Source organism: Callospermophilus lateralis, chromosome 8 (genome assembly GCF_048772815.1).
Source record: "Callospermophilus lateralis isolate mCalLat2 chromosome 8, mCalLat2.hap1, whole genome shotgun sequence".
NCBI lineage: Eukaryota > Metazoa > Chordata > Mammalia > Rodentia > Sciuridae > Callospermophilus > Callospermophilus lateralis.
In genome coordinates, this window is record NC_135312.1 from 88,101,200 (window position 1) to 88,120,560 (window position 19,361).

At 32.6% G+C, this 19,361-nt stretch overlaps 1 protein-coding gene across 1 annotated transcript in view; it reads right to left on the reverse strand.

Moving 5' to 3' along the window:
* Gstcd (glutathione S-transferase C-terminal domain containing) overlaps window positions 1-19,361 on the reverse strand; it is a 161,550-nt gene that overhangs the window by 125,689 nt on the left and 16,500 nt on the right. The window contains exons 4-5 of the mRNA XM_076864595.2: window positions 17,204-17,455; window positions 13,844-13,937 (exon numbers count right to left, since the gene is read on the reverse strand). Coding sequence (XP_076720710.2) covers window positions 13,844-13,937; window positions 17,204-17,455 — 346 coding nt within the window. The remainder of the gene's footprint in view (window positions 1-13,843; window positions 13,938-17,203; window positions 17,456-19,361) is intronic.

Consider the following 19,361-nt stretch of genomic DNA (forward strand, 5'->3'; position numbering starts at 1 on the left):
ACTCAATTTAAGGGTGGTGATGTAGCTCAGTGGTAACATACTTGCTAGCATACATGAGGCCCTGGGTTTGAAGAGAACATATGAGATATCTGGGACTCCTGAATATCCAAATAATTGGCATAATAGAGAATATCAACATGTTGGGAGTATAGAAAACCTATTTGGTGAAATAATAGCAGAAAATTTCCCACATCTTGGGCAAGACATGGATATTCAGGTATAGGAGAAATTTATAATTTGAAATAGACATGACCAGTAATGAAACTCTCCACAAGAGAGAAAAAAGAAAAACAAAACAAAAAGAATATTAAGAGCTGCAAGAGAGATGCGCCAAATCACATATAAAGGTAATGTATCAAAATGACAGCAAATTTCTCAGAAGAAACTTTTAATACCAGCAGAGCATGAAATAATGTATTTCAAATCCTAAAAAAAAAAAAAACAACTCACAATCATGATTATAATACCCAGCAAGGTTATCTTTCAGAATCATAGAAGAAATAAAAACCTTCCAAGATAAGAGAAACTTGAGAAATCCATGTAAATAGTCTTAATTCTCCAATTAAAAGATATAGTGAGGCTGATTGGATTGAAAAAAATAAGACTCAATAATATGCTGCCAGCAAAAACTCACGTTACCTGTATAGACTTACACAGTCTGTCAGCAAAAGGATAGAAAATGATATTCCAAGCAAATGGAAAACAAAACCACGGATAAGTGGCTATACTTATATCTGAACAAAAGAAACTTTAATCCAAACTCAGAAGAGACAAAGGCAATTCAATAATACTGATCAAGAGAATGATTCAGTAATAATTTATAACTGATGACACATTATTTAAAATATCATTACTTTTTATTATCTCAACATAAAAATGATAGGAAAGTAACTATGTTATCAAAGAGCCCCAGCATGTTTCTTCATGTTTGCTTAGGACCTGACTTCCTTTAAGACTCCTAAAGCGCAAGAAGTAAAATCAAGAATCAATAAATGGGATGGATTCAAACTAAAAAACTTCTTCTCAGCAAAGGAAACAATCAATTATGTGAAGAAAGAGCCTAAAGAATGGGGAAAAAATCTTTACCACACGACCTCAGATAGAGCACTAATTTCCAGGATATATAAAGAACTCAACACCAAAAACCCCACAAATAACCAATCAATATATTGGCTAAGGAACTGAACAGATACTTCACAGAGGAAGAAATACAACTGATCAACAAACATATGGAAAAATGTTCATCATCTCTAGCAATTAGAGAAATGCAAATCAAAACTACTCTTAAGATTTCATCTCACTCCAGTCAGAATGACAATTATCAAGAATACAAGCAACAATAAATGTTGGCATACACTTACGCATTGCTGGTGGGACTGAAAATTGGTGCAACCATTCTGGAAAGCAGTATGGAGATTCCTCAGGAAATTTGGAACGGAACCACCATTTGACACAGTTATCCCACTCCTTTGTTTTTTTACCCAAAGGATTTAAAGTCAGCATACTATATTGACACAGCCACATTAATGTTTACAGCAGATCAATTCACAATAGCTAAACTATGGAACCAAGCTAGAGGCCCTTCAACAGATGAATGGATAAAGAAAATATTGTACATATACACAACGGAATATTACTCAGCATTAAAGAAGAATGAAATTATGGCATTTGCAGGTAAATAAATGGAATCAAATAATATCATGCTAAGTGAAATAAGCCAATCCCCCAAAGCCGAATGTTTTATCTGTGGATGCTGATCTCTAGTGGTGGGGGTTGGGGATGGAGGGAAGAATGAAGGAACTTTGGATTGTACAGAGAAGAGAGAGGGGAGGGGTGGGGTCATGGGGATGGGAAGGATGGTAGAATGAGACAGGCGTTATTACCCTATATATTTGTATGATTACACTACTGGTGTGACTCTTCATCATATATAACCACAAGAATGAGAAGTTGTGCTAAATTTGTGTACAATGTGTCAAAATGCACTTCATTGTTATATATAACTAATTAGAACAAATTTAAAAATTTTGAAAAAGGAAAAGGAAAAAAAAGACCCAGAAACAAATATTACCCTGTTTCCAAAACCTGGTAAGGACACAACAACAAAAGAAAACTGTAGACCAATATTTCTGATGAACAAAAATATTATAGATATTCTCAACAAAATACTTATAAAGCAAATTAAACACCAGATTAAATGAATCACTGGACTCAGGCACCTATAATCCTAGTGACTCTGGAGGCTGAGGGAGGAGGATCAAGAATACAAAGCCAGCCTCGGCAAAAGCAAGGTGGTAAGCAACTCAGTGAGATCTTGTCTCTGAATAAAAATACAAAATATGGCCGAGGATGTGGCTCAGTGGTAGAGTGCCCCTGAGTTTAATCCCTGGTACCTCCCTCCTCAAAAAAGATCATAGAGCTAGGGATGTGGTTCAGTAGGTAGAGTGCTAGCCTAGCTGTGTGGGGACCTGAGTTTGATCCCTACACCACACACACACACACACACACACACACAAAAAAAAAAAAAATTATATATCATCATCAAGTTGGTTTCATTCCAGAGATTGAAGGAAGTTTCATTATACACAAATTGAAATGTAATACATCACACATTAGAATTAAGGATAAAAATCACACAATCAAGTCATTAGTTGTAGAAGAAACTTTTGAAAAATTAAACATCCCTTCATGATAAAAGTCCATAATAAATCAGGTATAGAGGGATCATATTTCAAAATAGTAGGCATTACAGATGACAAACCCAAAGCCAATATCATATTGAATGCGGAATAACTGAAAACAATTCTTCTAAGATATGGAACAAAAAAAATAAAATATAGGCCACTCTCACTATTCGTGATGATAATCTAGATTGTCTACTTGATTATATTTAAGGGTGCCCAGGATTGAGAAACCGTGTCTATGAAAGTGTTTCCACAGGCATTAGTATGTGGGACAGCAAACTGGCTCACAAGCTGCTAATTCTGAGTGGGTCCCAGAAGAGGAGAAGGCTTTGGCAGTTCTGGCACTTGTGTCATATAATCCAGCAAACCCAATGATAATTGCAGTGTTAGTGGCAGATAGTGATGTTATTTGGAGTCTTTGGTAGGCCCCTGAAGGAGAATCAGGGGAAGCTGTTGGAATTTTGGAGTAAGACTCTGGAGTCATCTGAAGAAAACTGGTAACAGAAATCAAGATTATAATTATCATATTTCTTTCCTATTTTGTTAAGAATATGTTTGTGCATATATACACGTATATTAAGTGGATTTTTTTGTTTCCTTTCTTCTCTTATTCCTTTATTATAAAGCATTATTGATTGTTTTAATGTTAGTACTTGTCTTTATTATACTATTTAAATTGTGAAGTGTCAGAGTAAGATTCGCTCATAAACTTTGCTTTCTTTTCTGGGGAAGCAATTATTGTATTTTTGGTTGTATGCAGCAGTTATACCATGTCAAATAGAATTATGACCTTATTATTGTGTTTACTTGGAGGTTAAGTAAAATTTAAAGAGATATGATTGGGTGTCAGGTTGACAAATGATGGACTTGCGTGGGTTAATCTGGATTATCAATTTGATTGCATCAAGAGACACCTAGGATTAAGAGACTTTTGATTATATCTAGAAGGGTGTTTCCAAAGACACTGGCATGGGAGGAAAACTAACTTAGACTCACCCTGGACGTTGATGGCACTGTCCAACAGGTTGGGGGCTCAGATTGAACAAAAAGAGAAGAAAGAGGAAGCCACAGTGGATGTACGTGAAATTCTTTCCTAGCAAGTGCATCTACTGCTACCACCATCACCCATGGATGTTGAACTTAAATTTATAGGACTTCAGTCTTAGACTGGGGCTACATCATTGGTCCCGCTTGTTTTGAGGCTCCAGATTTTTGGACTGACTCACTACTGCTTCCTCTGTCTCTCCAGTGAGCAGAAGTCATCATGAGACTATTCAGTTTCTGATCATATAAGCTACCCTAATTTTATATGATATATACAAATAATTATACATGTAGAATACATGTGTGTGTGTGTATGCATGTGTGTATATATATATATATATATATATATATATATATATATATATTCATTCATTCATATATTCTGTTGGTTCTGTCCCTTTATAGAATGCTGACTAAAGAAAATAATTCTTATTCAACATACTACTAGAAATTCTAGCCAAAGCAATTAGGCAAGACAAAGAAAAGAGATACAAAGAGGAAAGTAGAAAATTAAATTATGTCTGTTTACTGATTATATGATTCTTCATTTAGAAAAACCTTAAAGACTCCATTGAAAGAATCTTAAAACTGATAAACAAATTCAGCAAAGTAGACAAAATCAACATACAAAAATCATTAGCTTTTCTATAAACTAATGTGTTAAGTCAACTTTTTGGCAGTGTGACCAAAATACCTGACAAAAACAAATTAGACAAGAAAAAGTTTACTTTTGGGCTCACAGTTTCAAGGTTCAGTCTAGAGTTGGACAACTCCATTGACCTGGCCTGAGATAAGGAAGAACATCATGGCAAAAGGTCATAGTCAGGAAAGCTGCTCAGCTCACAGCAGCTAGGAGCAGAGAGAGAGAAAGCAACAAGCCAGGGACAAAACACAATCCCTAAAGCCATACCCCCCAAGTGACCTACTTCCTCCAGCCACGCCCCACCTGCTCATAGTTACCACCCAGTTAGTCTGTTTAAATTACTAATCCATCAAATGAGTTAATCCACTGATTTGGTTCCAGTTCTCATAATCCACTCATTTAACTTTTGAACATTCCTGCATTGTCTAACACATGAACTTTTTGAGGGATACCTCATATCTAAACCATAATAAGAAACAATGAACTTATTGAGAAATAAATCAACAAAAGCAATCCATTCACAATAGCTTTTTTTAAAATCTAGGGCTAAAACTAACCGAAGAGATGAAAAACCTCTATATTAAAAATTAAAAAACACTGAAGAAAGAAATTCCAGAAGCCACTAGAAGGTGAAAAGATATCCATGTTCATGATTTGATATTGGTAAAATGGCCACAGTACCCAAAGTGATCTACAGGTTAACTATAACACCCATCATATCAATGACATTCTTCACAGAACTAGGAAAAAAAATTCATATGAAAGCGCAAAATGGCCAAAGCAATCCTGAACATGCTGGAGGCATTATAATATCTGATTTAAAAAATAGTGTGGATGCATATAATAAAATCAACATGGTATTGGTATAAAAATAGACATGTAAACCAGAATAGAGGATCCAGAAATAAACCCATGTACCCACAATAAACTGATTCTTGACAAATCTGCCCAAAATATACATTGGCAAAAAGACAAACTCTTCAACAAATGATGCTGTGAAAACTGGTATCCATCTGCAGAGGATTGAAACTAGACTCCTATCTCTCACTCTGTACAAAATCCAACTCAAAATGGATGAAAGACCTTATGTAATATTTGAAACTTCTTGAAAAAAACATAGGAGTAACATTCCAAGATACTGGCAGAGACAACAATATCCTTAATAGGAGTCTAATTTTGAGAAACAAAAGCAAGAGTAGACACATGGGATTATATCAAATTAAAAGCTTCCTTTCAGAAAAAAAAAAAAAAAAAATTAGTGGACTGTAGACCCACCCTATAATGTGGGAGAAAACCTGCCAGCTATTCATCTGACAGAAGATTAACATCCAGAATATATAAGAAGCTCAAAAAGCTTAACAACAAAAGAGAATACAATTTTTTTAAAAAAATGGGCAAACAATCTGGACACTTCCTAAAAGAAAAAACTTAAGTGGCCAACAAATATATGAAAAAAAAATGTTCAATACCTTTAGCTATCAGGGAAATGCAAATCAAAACTACATTTGATAATCTTTCTCACCCCCATTAGAATGGCTACTATCCAGAAAACAAACTAAAACAAATGCTGGTCATAATGTGGAGGAAAAACCCCTTATACTATTGATGGGTATGCAAATTACTCTAGATACTATGGAAAAACTTCATGCAGGTTCCTCAAGAAACTAAAAATGGAAATGCAATATGATGTAGCTATTTCTTTTGGGTGTATATCTGAAGGATATAAATATATATATATATATATATATATATATATATATATACACACACACACACACACACACACACACACACACATATATATATATATATATATATATATATATATACACACACACAAGAGATACCTGCATATGTTCATGTTTACTGGGGTAATATTCACAATAGCTAATATATGAAATCAGCCTAGATGCTCAGTAGATGAACAGATAAATAAAATATGGTATATATACATAATGTAGCATTAGTTAGCCATAACTAAGAATGAAATCTAACATAAATATGACATAAATAAAAGTGTCATCTTCAGAAAAATGGATAGAACTGGAGATCATCATGTTAAGCAAATAAGCCAGATTCAGACATGTAAAACGTGCCCCCCCCCATATGTGGAAACTAAAAAGAAAGAAAGATTAAAAACAAAAAAGAATCTAGAATCTTTAGGGAGGGAAGGGGGGGAGTAGAGAAGTAGGGGAGGCAAGAGAAGGCAGAAAGGAAGGTGGACATGATAAAGATACTATATAGGTATGTATGTAAATGGTGCAGTGAAACCCATTAATTCAATAAAAATCTTAATAATTATACTAAAAATAAAATTTGGGGTAGATAATGAAAGTTTAACTGCGGATAAAAATTATAACGTGTCAAAAGTGACTGGGGAGTGAAGTTGCAAATGAAATGGAAATATCAAAGCTATGCAGATAACACATTACTGTGTATTAACTGCTGTAGGTAAAAAGGAAAGGGAAGAAATGACAACAGTAAAAGGTGGAGCTCATACTTATCTTTGAGAATCACTAATAAGAGGGCAGATAACAAGATGATAGCCCTGGACATGGATAAAAAACAATTTATTCAAACATATCATTCTGAAGAAAGTCAATTTTTAAAAATTTGGACAATCTGGATATTCTGCCTTTTAAAAAATTTCCCCAGAGGTACTAGGTTAAACCACACACAATTACTGATGATATTCAACAGTTACTGAATTATCAATTACAGATGGTTCATTAATACAATGCTTAATGCCATTAACCATTGCTTAATGCCAAAAATAATCATTTGTGAATTAGTTCTTGGATTCTCTATATAAAACATAATTAGGGTCTAATGAAAAATAAATCCTGGCTAATCTGGGAAAAAATCAATTCATTATTTTCAACCTCAAATATTGTTTAAGAAGTGGAGAAAAATGAATATTTACATAAATGATCCTAATCAGGATAAGCTTTCAAATGTAAAACATTAGTCATCTATAATTACTGTATATAAAAGTTGATAAAAAGAAATGTTTTGCTTCTAAAAGAGGATAATACACTGCTAGAATTGAAAAATTATATATTTGCTTAAAACAATAAATGATCTATATAAAGAGTTAGAATACATCAGTTATGATCCTTCTAAGAATTTGCATGTAATTATACAAAGCAATGGCATTTGCTTGGTTTAATGCCTTCTAAAGAAGAGAAAACTTACCTATTTTAGATAAAATTTGGCATTATATATATATATATTTTTTTCATTTATCTGAACTGAGAATTATATAATCCAAACTAAGTAGCAAAGGGTGAGGATGAATGAGTAGTAATATTTAATGTTTTATGCATTATTCCCATATTACTCTGGGATACTCTCATGTAGCTTAAAAGCAAAACCAAGACCTCAGATATACCTAATTGGGCCATATTTCTAAGTCACTAAAGCATTCAAAGAAAGATTAAAAGAGGTTATAACTCGCCAGCATGGTGGCACACACCCACAATCCCTGCAACCTGGAGACTGAGCCAGGAAGATGGCAAGTTCCAGTCCAGCCTCATCAACTAAGTGAAGCCCTCAGCAACTTAATGAGACCTTATCTCAAAATTAAAAACAAATAAAATAAAAAAAGCAGGGGAGATAGCTCAGTTGTAGAGTGTCTCTGGATTCAATCTCCAGTACCAAAAAAGAAAAGGAAGGAAAGAAGGAAAGGAGGGAAGGAGGGTGGACACGGGAGGAAGGAAGATTATAACTTGAATAAAACCTGAGCAACTAGTCTTTATCTTCTGTAAGGTCACACTTCTGGCTGTCTTATCTTCTTACACCATTAATGTGGTTATTCTGAGCCAAGCAAAAAAATTTAGTATAGGAATTACCTACCTAAGAACTACTGGAAAGCTGGGCATGGTGGTACATGACTATAATCCCAGCAGCTTGGGAAGCTGAGGCAGAAGGATCGCAAATACAAAGCCAGTCTCAGCAAAAGCAAGGCACTAAGCAACTCAATAAGATCCTGTCTCTAAATAAAATGTAAAATAGGGCTGGGGATGTGACTCAGTGGTTAAGTGCCCCCGAGTTCAATCCCTGGTTTAAAAAAAAAAAAAAAAAAAAAAGAAGAAGTACCAGAGAACAGAGAGAGCCACACAGGCAAATAATGCATGAGGTTAAGTATATCGCTATTCTAGGCTTTAAGGAAAAAGATTGTATCTATTCCCTCTTTCATACTTGAGGGGGAAATTCACAAGACGAGAAACAGGGGGTTAGTAAAGAACTTGAGAAAAGTGATCCTCAGACTCAAACAGTACTTATTTTAGTTTCTCACACAAAGGAGGAAATCACACAGGTTTTGATACCAAACTGTAATGGAGAGTATGTAATGGCCTGAATGTTCTCATTGAAGTAGGAGACTGCTAATTGAATATTTGAGATTATATCCAAATCTCTTTTTGTCATAAGGCATGATTAATACCCACTCTTCATTCCTTACATTTTTTAGAATTCATCTTGTGAAAAACTATTTGATCACAATTATCTGCATGAGAATTTTGATGATATAGCTCTAATTCTAAGATGAATATAACTGTAAAATATATGGAATTTGATTTAGAAGTTATACTTTTCACATAGACGTGCTTACAGCCAATCCTGAGACTACTGTCCATATATCCTGGAACTGAACAAATGAGAAAATACAATAACAATGTTGGGAGACATGATTTTTGCTATTCAAAAAGACAAGTACAGATACTGAATTTGAAAAAATTAGGAAGAGTCTTGTGGAGTTTGATCGGAATTAGAAGTGTCAGCATACAAAACAGACATAGATATATCAGTAGATATTGATGTATGATTGTATAATTGTGTCTATACATTGTAAAACTGACCTATTTCATAATTAATTCTACATCTACATATACATTTATGCTGAGATCACCTAGGTAGTGCTGGAAATTGAACGCAGGGGTACTCTACCATGGGCTAAATACCCACTCCTTTTTATTTTAAGTCAGGGTCTCACTAAGTTATCCAGGCTGGCCTTCAACTTGTGATTCTCCTGTCTCAGCTTCCCGAATATACGCATTATGATACCTCGTTCTAAATCTGTTTTTAAATGCTATTTTCTACTAACAGGAAGCACAGTTTCTTGGAGGAACCACTGATTCTAGGATTGGGGCAGGAAAATAAGATGACCATGCAACATTTTGTTATGCCATAAATTAAAGAAGTGGCCATAGAATGAATGGGGCATTTCCAAAAGAGTAGGAACCAGCTCAAAAGGACTCAAATCCTAGGACAACTTGAGCATTAAAATAATGATAGGGTTTGATTATAACTCATTCAATAAAATAAAAATTCATGAGTTGATACTGATAACAAATACAGAAAAATAAGAAGGGAGAATTTTTCATATGTAGTGTGACAACTAATAAATATAGAAGGATGACACAGTTTTTTAAAATCACCATTTTGCAACTGTTATAGGCAAGAGGCATCAAGTGAATGTAAACTAGTGAATGAAAGTGTGAAAAGAAACAAGATCATACATAGTCTCAAAGTATCTACCCCCCAAATTGCTTATTAATTCAAAAAAACAAAATAGTGAAATTATAGAAGAGATACCTGGTAGACATTATCTTAACCAACAAACTGACATAATGTGCTTCCTGATAGGATGCATGGGAGGACACAACATTACTTCTGTAGTATTACTGCTTAAGCATAACTTGAATCTAATCATGGAGAAACATCATATAATTCCAAATCAAGAGACAGTCTACAAAAGGCCTGAACTATTAAAAAAAAAAGTCCATATTATAAAAGACAAAGGCTAGAAACTGTCTCATAGTAATGTACACTAAATAAACGTAAAATTAAATATGCCACAATCTACTAGACTCTAAATTATACAGTAATATGCTTTCAATATCATATTTAAATATACAGTTCTTATATTTTTATAATTGTAACTATGACTATGTAAGAAAATGTTCTTAGGAAGAGTTAGGTATTTAGGGATAAAGGGGAATGATGTCTATAACTTACTTTCAAACAGACCATAAAAAAGTAATGCATATTAAATTCTACAGTTCAGTTTTCTTCAAACTGAATAAGTTCCATTATTTTAGTAATTTAAATTTACATGAGACAAAAGAATTCAAAGAGTTGCTTAGTTTATGAAGAAATTTGGCAAGTTAAAAAAAGGTATTTGTAGTTTTAATTCATTCTATTTAATAAAAAATTAATGAGTACCTATCCATAGGAATTTTATAATCAAAGTAATTCTATTGGAGAAGGAAAACATGCATGTAAATAAGTATAACATAAAAGAAGCATAATTTAAGTACCAAAAATGAAGTATAAGAAAGCACTAAAGGAATGTTGAGAGGGAGTTATTAATTCATATCACTATATTAGCTAAATTTAACATTTATAATTTACTAGTCATGGTACTTAGTGCTTAATTCATGGAATATATCAATAATCCTATAAGACATATTACTATTATTATTCCATTCTATAAATGAGACAACTGAAGCATAGAAAAGTTTAATATCTGGCTATAGAGTATCTAGGTGGCTGCACAGCTAGTTTTTAAATTCAGGCAAGTTGATACCATGGTAGAAGGCTTAATGAAGGAAGCAGCATTTGAATTGACACTTAAAAGATGCTTATACTTTCAGCCAGCAAGAAAAGCCGAAAAGACAATACTCAAGGCTGCTAGAAAAATAAAAGTGAGGACATGGAAATATTACAAATAAATTGTATAAAAGAAACTTAACAGTTAAGGGAGGGTATGTAAGATGTGAGGAGAGAAGCAGGGGGCAGATTGAATAGATTCAAAATTAGATTCCATCTTGAGGATTAACACAGCCTTTGTCAGTAAAGAAAATGAGTATTATTAAAGGGAATAATATGCACCAAATTTTTCATGTAGTTCAACAGATTTAGTAGAAGGAAGGTCTTTGAGACATCCACATGAACCAAGTATCAACAAAATTTTATTACAATAAAATCTGTCCTAAAAGTTAGTATAAGAAAATAAGTAATGTGTTCTTGTAACATTCATAGTGACCCTCAGTGACCCAATATAATAATGTTATTTCACAAAGATCCTACCATCATGCAATGTTGGAAATTGCCAGATCTGAAAACAGCAAATCTAAAATGCTACAACACTGCCAGAATTTAACGAAGTCTACAGCTTTTTAGGAAACATTAAATGAAATGTGCATAAGCATATAGCTCTGCTATTTCAGTTTATTCCTTGTCATAATATTTATGAAAACAAGATGATCCAATTAAAGGAATACAATGAATAATATAGTCAATTAACTCTTACAAACAAACCAGAAAAATGACTGGCATGAATGCTTAATGTTAGATATTCTTGAAATGGCAGTTGACATAAGATTGCTCTTATTAATAATAGAAAATACTTTGGTTCTATGGTTAGTTAGGCATAAAGAAAAAGTGTAACATTTAGAAAATTTTTCATTTCTTAATAAATATAAATATTGATGAAAGTCTGATTTTTATTTCACTTATTCTTTTTTGGTGCTGGGGACTGAACCCAAGTCTTCATGCATGGTAACTACATGCTCTATCATTTAGTTATACCCTTAGTCTGAAAGCCTGAATTTTTTTATTTAGTAAACTATAAGTTTATCAAAATTTATATCATAACCAAACAGTATATAAACAAAATCCAATTGCAAGTTATCATAAAAATATCTAAATTTTTGAATATTAAAAATAACTTATAATTAAAATACTAACAAATTCATTGGCGATATGTTTGTACATAATTACTAAAAGACAAAAGAATATCTATTTCATTTTTATAAAATATCCTTGAAGCACAGAACTTAATTCCCCAACATAAACTTCTTCTATTATTTAAGAATCCTAATTATTTATTTGACCAAAAAAGAGAATTGATTTATAAGATGGAAAATATTAGGTAGTATCACAGATGAGAAGAATGTGAAAAGAGAAGGCAAACTACTTCAAAGAATATTTTAAAATCAAAAGTTATATGTAGTTAAATATAAAACTTATAAAAAGGTGAATAACCAAAGAAATAGGTCTTTTAACTAGTCTCAATTTTACCCTTAAAAAAAAAAGCACTTTAAATGGTATATGAAATCCAACAAGTATCTTTTATATGTTTAACTTGGTTTCCAAGATTAAAGGAAAATCATACAGTCTTTAAAAAATGGTGAGAGGGTTTATAATTTGGTGAGAGGCTGAAAACTGGTATGATAATCTTGAACTGATACCGCAGCTGCCCTGAGAATATTTTCTAATAAAGGGGAATGTAAATTTTAATAGCAGGGACAAAGAAGAAGCTAGTCCTTCATCCTTTGCTTGGTAAAGTGTTATAACTAATATCACAACATAAAAGCAAAAACCTTGAAAAGCTCTATTCCCTCTGAGAATTGTGCATTAAAAGTGCAGTACAACAAAAAAGGAAAATGATAAAAGAAAATTTATCTATTTAAATCTCAGCTCCAGATAGAAAAGTTTAAAGAATTTGAAGTGGAAAAATTAATACTAAATGATCTTAAAGTTCTAATACTTTGAGAAGCCTGACATAACAAATAAATATAAACTTTTTTTGTGGGAATTTACCCTTAACTCAAATTGTATAAAATCTTACAATTGAGATAACCCAAAACTGAATAAGATACCAGGAATAAAGTCAACAACAAAAACAAACAAACAAAAAAACCAAATAGAATTAAACCACTATGAAGATCAATTATTAGAAAGAATAAATATACAATATAAAATCATAAAAAATGGGAAATTAAAAAATAAACAAGAAAAGGTTATCAAAAACAAATCAGCTGGAGACAGTGGCATACAATATAATTCCAGCTACTTAGGAAGCTGAGCAAGGAGAACTGCAAGTTGGAAGTCAGCCTAGGTAGAAACTTTATGAGACTTGTCTCAAGTTAAAAAGGGCTGAGAATGTAGTTCAATGTTAAAGTGCCCTTGGGTTAAGTCTCCAGTATCACAAACAAACCAAATATAGTTTCAAATAATAATATAATTATTTACCTAAATATCTATCAATAAGAAAAAAATTTTGCAAATAATATTTTGAGCAGCTGGGTAAAATGGTTTATGAATTAGATGATCAATGAATTTTTGTTAATTTTTATTAAGTGCAGTAATGGCATTCTGATTATTTGAGATGTCATTGTATTATTAACAAATGTACTAAAATATTACATATTACCTAGGATTTGTTTTAAAATATGCCAGCAAAGAAAAAAAAGGACTAAATGAAACAAATGTGGAAACTATTAAATCTGAATGATGTATATATAAAATTTTTATAATAAAAATAATATTAAAACAACAGTATAATCAGAATATTAGATACAGACAAAGTGAGAAGTAGAGAACTGGAAGATGGATCTGAAGAGAGCATCCAGATTATGAGAAAAACTTAAAAGGAAAAACAACAACAACCAAAAAAAAACCTCACCTTCCTTTGGACTCACTGCTGCAGGAAGACCATTCCAGTCAAGGGTCCAAGTAGGGCAAGGGTGGGGAGAAAACATCACTTCAATGCCGTTTTCCTAGAAAAGGAAATAGGCTCTTTCCAAATTAATGAATCAATAAAACCCTGTTATGTTCTTAAAGACCAGATTTCTATTTTCTATACTGGTAAGGAGGAACACTACTAGCAATAATCATTGGATCTTTCACCAAATATTTAGTTATGTAAAAAACTACATGTTGGGGCTTTTTGATATCATAGTTACTTTCCTATCATTTTTATGTCGAGATAATAAAAAGTAATGATATTTTAAATAATGTGTCATCAGTTATAAATATATATGTACAGATAAAAATATTTTAATACCTGAGAAACACACATAATTAATAAGCCATCAGAAATCCATCGAATATCATGGAGAAAAGTTCTTTGAGGATAAAACTTGATCAAAAAACAATCCACAAGAAAAAACAATCCACACAGAAATTATAAAAAAACTAGCTTTGCATTATGTCCATCAAAAGGTCTATTTTTTAAATTTATTCTGATTTGTTATACATGATGTCAGAATGCAATTCATTTCATATTAGACATATAGAGCACAATTTTTCAATACATTGATGGTACACGAAGTATTTTCACACCATTCATGTCTTATACATGTATTTAGAGTAATGATGTCTTACTCATTCCACCATCATTCCTACCCGCTTTCCCCCCTCCTTTCCCTCCCTCACTTTTGCCCTATATAAAGTTCCTCCATTCCTTCAGTGCTCCCCCGCCAATTCCATTATGAATCAGCATCCTCATATCAAAGAAAACATTGGGCCTTTGGTTTTAGCATTATAATCTCTAACTTCATCCATTTACCTGCAAATGCCATGATTTTATTCTCTTTTAATGCTGAGTAATGTTCCATTGTATATATACCAAAGTTTCCTGATCCATTCATCTATACATGAAAACTGTCCAACATATAAGCTCCATTTTAAAGTACCAAAAAATATCCACCATATCTGTCTTTTATAAGGGACAATAATGCCTCTAGAAAAGGATTCCTCTGGTTTAACTAAATGGATCCCAACATTTTTAAGGAGGACCACTTTTAAAAATACTAAATTTTTTTCAGGTTCCTTTCTATGTTGGAAGTTGTACATTTATTATTTGATCTAGAGATACTGGCATGACATATACATGGATTTACAGACCCTCCCAATCATATTCTAGGTTCACATCCCACAATTGTTCAAGGTATTTTTACCTCTAGAAAAACCCTACTAAAATGTTAGAGTCTGTAAACAAGTCTGGATGGAGCCTGGCAAAATGCCAGAGGGAGTGGTTTGTGAAGTAACTGCCAGCGAGCCATTAAGTGTGGAGATTCCTTATTGGTTGACTGCTGTATCTATTTTATGTTAATTAGATAAGCTGTGTGAAATGTATAAATACTGCTCCTGTCCTACAATAAACGGCTCCTACTCCTGGTGTATCAATCTACACAAGTTGTTCGTCACCCCCCGGTTATTTTGCTGCAGCCGGGCTGCGGCACTAAAAGAAAGGTTTAAGGCAGACATGGTAGTGAATGCCTATAGATGCAGCACTTGGAAGGCTGAGGCAGAAAGATAGACTGAACCCATGAACTGAGGCCAAGCTGGGCAGCATAATGAGACCCTGTCTCAAAATTTAACAACAAAAAAAAAGGAAGGAAAAGAAAATTAAGTTCTGAGAATTCAACAGTAACCCCTTTGTATCAATTAATTAATGAGATTAAAGTCCATTATGAAATTGGCTGTTTGAGTCTCAAAGGAAATAGTATAAAGATCCTTTGTTAAAACTAGTGATATCACTGTAAGTCTAGACATCTAGAGTGCTCATTTGCTTACAGAAGTAAAAACACATCTCTCTGACAACTTTCTTCTAACTCCTTAATGTTAATTACACTGAACTTGTTATTCCTCATTTCTATCATACAAGTATCTTGAGAAACTACTTATATCCCATAAAATTTACTCTTTCAAAACATACAATTCAATACTTTTTAGAAGATTCACAGTTGTATAGCCATTAACCCTATCTAGTTTTAGAACCTTTTTGTCATCCTCCCCAACAGCCTTATACCCACACACTCAAGAGATGAACCAAAGATCCCTCAGTGGTTTCACTGATCTGATCAAGCACATCAAATTCTGGACATGCCTCAATAACTTTTAAAATCAACTATATACCTACCCAGATATGGTATATAGCCAGGTGGTACACACCTGCAATTGAGTTACTCAGGAGGCTGAGGCAGGAGCATTACAAATTTCATGCAAGCCTGTGCAATTTAGTGAGACCCTGTCTCAAAATAAAAAATAAAAGGGGCTGGATATTGCTCAGTGGTAGAACATTCCTAGATTTAATCCCCAGTACCACAAAATAAACAAATAAATAAAACCATCTATTTAATCACAATTCATTGTTTTATCAGTAGGCTACAGAGTTTGGCTAAAGAGCAACAGACCTGGTGTCACTACTATAAAGTTTTCTTCTTCATTTCTAAATCAGTAAACTTTCTTTTCCCTAGAGAACTCAAAATACTTGCTGAAAAGAAAACTAGGAAAATATAATGAGAATTTTTTCAGCAAAACTCAGAACAAATAAATTATATCAGAAATATTATATTTTTAAAAATATTCAAATAGTCTATTAAAGACAAAACACTTTTTCAGAGCATTTCATATCGTCTCATATCAAAAGATAGGGGAAAAAAACCCTATTGGTAAAAACTTTATAATTAGTAAAATAATGCCCTAAAGAGAAAAATATATATCATATGTGTTCCTTTTATATGTATAACAAAAGCATTAATAAAACCAAAGAATAAAGTAAAAAGAAAATTCAAACAATTCCAAAATCATAAATTTAGATAAAAACTTGATAAATAAATGGAGAAATTTATCTTTATATTTCTTTAATTTCAAAATTAAAAAGCCCAAGGCCAAAACCTTGCAATAGAAAAACATCTGGTTAAAACAACACACTTGAGCAGATATGATACTACATTGTTCCATGTCCCAAATATTAAAGAAATGTTTTAAGAAATATATTTTAAAATTTATATAAATGGGACTGATTTGGATCTAAAGATACATAATATTAAAAATCTTCAATTTTATTAAATTTTTAACTTACTGCTTAAATGCAAAAGACTAGCAGAAATATTAATTAGTAAAAAAGTAAAGTAAGATAGCTATAAATAAAATTTATAAGAAAAATTATGTCAATAAATGATTAGCAGTCAAGGTAGAATGCTCAGCAACAATATCACGTGGAATTTTGCAAAGAAAATTTTAACAGTTTAATTACCATTAATTTGGTCATAGTTGGTCTTGGTCCTCCTATAAATAAAGGGTCATTTTGCTCCTCCACACCTGGGACCTCAGTTAAATTCAGATGTTGTTCACCTGAAGTAGTCAACAACTCTGGAAAATGGAGAAACTGGATCCCACACTTAGAAGCTGCTGTTTTTACTCTTGGCACTTCCTGAATCCTCTGGTACCAAGCTGCAAGCAGTGGAAATTCTATCAGCTTTTCAGAACATTTCTTGCATATAATTGCCTAGGTAGGAAAAGGATAAGACACATTATTATGCATTTCTGTTTATAGCAACTGTATTGAGGTAACTTTACAGATCATAAAATTCACATATTTTAAGGCAGTTCAAGCAATCCGTTTTAGTAAATGGAGTGTTTTGTTTTTGCTTATCCATTCACTAATTGATGTATACTTGCACATTTCTAGTTCCTGGCTATTACGAACAATGCCACTATACATAGGTGTATATCAGTGTTTGTGTAGAAAGTTTTTCACTTCTTAAGAATAGATAATTCAGAAACAACTTTCTAGGTTATATAGTAACTGTACATTTAACTTTTAAATAAACCATTGAATTATTCTCCATGGTGGCCATACCATTTTATACTACCACCAGCAATGCACTGAGATTCCAATTTCTTTACATTTTGCCAATTATTGACATTGTGAGTCATTATTATCCTATCCATTCTTGTGGGTATATAGTTATATCTCACTGTGACTTTCATTTGTATTTCCCTATGATTAAAGATGATGAGTTTATTCACCATTTGTATATTTTCTTTGGCGATGTCTTATATGTTTTTATCATTCATTTTGTAATATAAGAATTGGAATAACTCAAGTAAGGAAATGAAAAACTCAATTTAAAATGAGCAAAAGTCTGAACAGACAGCTTACTAAAACATATACACAGATGGCAACAAAACATGAAAAATGCTAATTTGTATGTCATTAGAGAATTGCATATTAAAACAAGGAGGTATTACCACGTATTTGTTATGGTTTAGATATTAAGTGTCTCCCAAAAGCTCATGTGTGAGACAATGCAAGGAGATTTAGAGGTGAAATGATTGGGTTATGTGAGCTTTAACCCAATCAGTGAATTGGTCCCCTGACAGGTATTATATAGGTAGGGTGTGGATGGAGGAGATGGGTCCCTGTGGGTGTGCCTTTGGGGTTTATATTTTGTGTTTTGTTAAGTAAAGGTGGGAGTAAAACTGGGGCTTTAAGGAAGTTGTACTTGTTAAAAACATTGCCAATATGTAATACTAGAATAAATAAAAATCTAGAACACTGATTACACCAAATGATAGTGAGGATATGGAACATTAGAAATTCTCTTCTATGCTGAGATACACATTGTAATATACTATCATGACTTATAAAGACAGTTTGGCAGTTTCTTACAAAATGAAATATACTGTTACTATTCAATCTATCAGTCATGCTCTAGAGTTGAAAAATTATGTTGGCAGCTTATAATAGCTATATTCATAATTCTCAAGAAGATATACCAATGAAAAAATGAGGTATCATCTCAATCTAATTAGAATATTTATCATCAAAAAGACAAAAAATAAAAAATCATAGTGAGAATTCTGAAAAAGGGAAACTCTTACACACTGCTAGTGGCAATGTGAATTAGTACATCTATTACGAAAACCAGTATGGAGATTTCTCAGAAAACTAAAATTAGACCTACCATATGATCTAGCACTTCCACTACTGAGTATATATCCAAAGGAGATGTAATCATTATACAAAAAAGATACTTGCTCCCCCATTTTTATGACAGCACTATTTGCAACAGTCAAAATGTGGAATCAATCCAGATGCCCTTCAATGGATGCATAAAGAAAATGTGGGGGCTAGGGTTGTGGCTCAGAGGAAGAGCACTTGCCTAGCATGTGTGAGGCACTGAGTTTGATTCCCAGCACTACATAAAAATTAAATAAAGGTATTGTGTCCACCTACAACTAAAGAATAAATTTAAAAATAAAAGAAAGAAAACTAATATTCAGCCACAAAAGAATGAATTCTGTCATTTACAACATGGATGGAAGGTCATTATACTAAGTGAAACAAGACTGTTATGTGTTCTTACTCATTTGTGGAAACTAACAAGTCAACCTTGTAGAGGATGGAA